General features: G+C 36.4%; 1 protein-coding gene across 1 annotated transcript in view; it reads right to left on the bottom strand.

Moving 5' to 3' along the window:
* Window positions 1–651: 651 nt before the first annotated feature.
* The window catches only part of LOC106770491 (putative disease resistance protein At3g14460), a 4,612-nt gene continuing 1,294 nt past the window's right edge, over window positions 652–3,969 (bottom strand). Inside the window, exons 2-3 of the mRNA XM_014656298.2 lie at window positions 1,439–3,969; window positions 652–1,039 (exon numbers count right to left, since the gene is read on the bottom strand). Coding sequence (XP_014511784.1) covers window positions 1,459–3,969 — 2,511 coding nt within the window. The 3' untranslated portion in view covers window positions 652–1,039; window positions 1,439–1,458. The remainder of the gene's footprint in view (window positions 1,040–1,438) is intronic.

The following is a 3,969-nucleotide window of genomic DNA, read 5'->3' as shown; positions in this document are numbered from 1 at the left end:
TCAATAGTGAAATATTTGTCATTGCTGCATCTTTAGTTATAACTTGTATATGCTTTCAACTTTCAAGTTTCTTCTTTTGTTTTTCAAATATTTTGACATGAGGTACAATAACAGTAAATCATTAAAAAATAATCTTTGTTTTGGCATGGCATTAGGAGCAATGCTTTTTACTTTTCCTGTAAGGTAACAGCAAAGCCAACGAAAGACAACAAGTACTTGTCTGTGTACTGAACATTGTCAAGTTTAAATACTTCAGTAGTGCAGTGTGTTCCCCAGAATCTAGAGTTTCAGTTCTTCAAATTTTAAGAGTTTTTTGGTGTTTTGGGAGTTTTTCACTCACAAAATATACGTACTTCTCTATTTTCAGTTTCTAAAAGCATGAACTTTTGTTTGGTGTCGTGGACCCAACAATGTTGTAATCATAAAAAATGACTCAGTCCCTTCAAATAAACCTGAATTGCAAGGGTTACAACCGTTTCTTCTGGAAGTTTAATGTTTGTTTCTAAGTGAAGTTGATGAAAGTCTGATTAAACCAAAATGGATTTCACTCAGTATACACATTAGAGGTAGTATGGGAGATCTAGATTACTATATATATAAATTGATACAAATATCACCTTACAGAATTGAGTTAATAAAAAGTTCAGACTTTTTAAAATGGTATCTAAGGTTATACATAAATGTAAATCTCACCTCAGAATTAATTTTGAATCCATTTTCAAAAAGATAATCACAGAATGGGAAGTATACAGTTTCCTGGAACACAATATTCATAGAAAAGGTAAAACTTAAAATATGCAGTAACAGATAGCAGAGCAATAGTGTGAAGCTTTTTTTCAGTTATGGTTCAGCTGTAACGCTAGGATGATGATCTCTGTGACTTTCATACTTATTACCTATCCCAGCCCTCATGACCTATTGGCTGCATGCTGATGTTTTTCCCGGTGCTATACTCCTGACATTGTCATTGATCGGTGTTATTCTCTTCGATTTTTCATTGCCCCCTCTCCCCTTATCTCAGCCACTCTTTCATCTTCATCTACAATTATTGAGAAAAACAGAACTTCAGACATGTCTTGCAGTTAAAAAGTATACAACCTTTTCAATGTTCTGCACAATAATAAGCAAAATCTTGGCACAGGCACACAGCAAAGAATAAGAAAAATACCATTCCTCACTTACGCATTTAGTAGTTTGAATTAAAATAACATGAATGCTCATCATTGTAAATAAAATTTGTACAAAATATTAGGTTTCGTTTACGCTTGCAATTCCAGTAAAGTATGAAACTGAATAATTAACTAATTTAAGACAGGTTGAATGCAATACTAATTAAGTTAAATTTGAAAGGAGAAAGAAAAGAATTGAAAGATAACACTAACCAAAATAGTTTTCCATGGTTAAAGGTTGATGATGTAAGTGAAAGAAGAAGAATTACCTTCTCATCATCCATGCTCGTTAAATCCATCCATGGTCAATCTTTATCCCACGGACATGGGAGATTTTAGGCCAAATTTGACGGTCCTTTTTGTGGCATCGTAGTTCCAGCAAGGGACATTTATATATCATTAATTTTATTATAGAGAGAGGAAGCTTTTCTCCCGCAATATTCTCCAGCTTTGGACACCTTTGAATGTTTAATTGTTGGAGTGATGTGAGATGGAGAAGGCTCTTGCAATCCAACGTTTCCAGACTAGAAAAATCGCTTAGATGCAGAGACACAAGGGAGGGAGGCAGCAAACTCTCCTCTGGGAAGGATTTGATGCCATCACATGGACCCCACACTTCGAGAGAGGTAACCATGTCCATGCATTCCCATGCTTGGTTGCTCAGTAGTTTCACACAATTTTTTATAGAAACTGTTCTCAAGTTAGGTGGCATACCTCCTCCAGGGAATGACTCAATTTGTTGACAGTTTGATATTTCAAGATATTCCATCCTTGGGAAAACAGTTTCCATCTGATCGGGCAACGACTTCAACTTGTCACAATCATAAACACTGAGATGAGTCAAATTGGGCATACACAATCCTTCTCCCGGGAATGATGCAAAGTTGGGGCAGCGTCGAATCGCAAAATAATTCAGACTCTTCAACGACTCTGACCCTAAGACCAAAAGCGATTCCATATATTCACAGTCTTCGATTGTAAGATTTATGAGATTTGGAAAGTTAATCAGTGGGAGAGACTTCAGGGAATCACAACTATTAATTATTCTTAGTGACTTCAGTAATTCGTGTTTGTGTTGCACCGGAAATTTCAGCTTCTTTAAACCACTGATATGCAGACTTTTCAGCGATGCAGGAAGACGATCACCTGGAAACGATATGGCTGTGGAACAATCCTCCAAACTTAAAGATTGGAGGCAGGTAGGTTGGATTTTACTGATGGCCTCCATCATTAACTCTACCACTGGCCTTCCTTCTATCCTTAAATCTTTTACCAAAAGAGGAAACTCATGAAACGTTACTTTATTGCTGTTGAGAATATTTAACTCCTGAAGGGTGGGAGCCATTGGGACAGAAGAAACAAGAAGCTCACAATTTCCAATGTAAAGAGTTTGCAGAGCAGGTAGATGTTTTGGCAAATCTCCCCTTAGGTTGGGGCAGTTTCTAATATCAAGATCCTTAAGCACAGGAAAAGCTTCTGAATCAAAAGCATTCCACATCTCCCAACAAGGCATATCATAAATGCGTAAATATTTAAGGGATGGAAAGGGCGTCACAGATGAACAATCATCCTTCTTATAAAAGCCTGCATCAATAGTTTTCACCGAATTCATGTATGAAATATCAAGGTCACTGAGAGACGGTAGTTGCCCAAGTGAAGGAAGCACGCAACAGTTGTTACAACTATTTAAATACAGACTAGTTATATTTTGATAAGAAAAATTTCCCACCCATTCTGGAAATCTTGTTCCCTTATAACCACTTATACCCAGCAATTTCAGATCTTGGTGAGGTTGTAACTTGGCGAGTACATCTAATTCAATTTGGAAGTCGATGATATCATCGTTACCTTCAGACCATATCAAAGATAAATGTCTAATGTGCTTCTTATCCATTATCCTGGCCTCTATTGCTTCTTCACCTTTGGTAACATTCTCTAATTTCTTAATAGAAAACGAACCATGGAGATTTGGAAGTCCTCCCAGTTCTTTGATGCTATTTTCTTTATGCTTGCCCACAACATAACAATCCAAGTTGTGTAATTGATTTAGTTTCCCCATTCTTTTAGGCATTTCTTTTATGTAAGTACCAACAATTTGAAGATGACGCAAGTTTACAAGATTTTGAAAGTTTCTAGGTAACTTAGTCAGATTAGAGCAAGAACCCAACTTCAAAGTTTGTAGATTGTACAGATTACACAATGACTCTGGCAGCATTTCTATAGATGTACCATTGAGATTTAAGTAACGCAAATGGATCAATTCACCGATTGAATCAGGCAGAACAAGCTCACTTTGGTACAAACCAAATTTTAAAACTCTCAAGTACTTAAGCATCGACACTATAATACGTGGTGCCTTTTCGTTGTTGAATGGACAATCTTCATTATTGATCTGCAAGAAAGTTCTTGGAAATTTGGCTGTCTCAAAAGCATTAATATCAGAGACTGGATCACTGAATCTTGCAAAAGACAAATGACGGGTCTTTCTATCAAATTTGGTTTCTTTTCCAAGTTCATTTGCTCTGAAATAAAATTCCCCGCCAAGGAATGTTGCTAGATCATGCATGAGGTCATGCATTATAAAAAAATTACTCCAAGGCTGACGACTTGAACATTGAAAAAACGATCTTGAAACCAAATCATCAAAATACTCCTCACCAACTTCTTCTAAAGTCTTTTCTTTTCTTTGTGCTTTTAAAAGATCTTCGGCCATCCACAGCAGGATCACTTCATTCTTATGAAATTCGTAATCCTTGGGGTACAGTGAGCAATATACAAAACACCGTTTTAAATGTGGAGG

The sequence above is a fragment of the Vigna radiata genome, chromosome 8, assembly GCF_000741045.1.
Source record: "Vigna radiata var. radiata cultivar VC1973A chromosome 8, Vradiata_ver6, whole genome shotgun sequence".
Lineage (NCBI taxonomy): Eukaryota > Viridiplantae > Streptophyta > Magnoliopsida > Fabales > Fabaceae > Vigna > Vigna radiata.
Note: the sequence above shows the minus strand (reverse complement) of the source record. Positions and strands in the feature narration are given on the sequence as shown.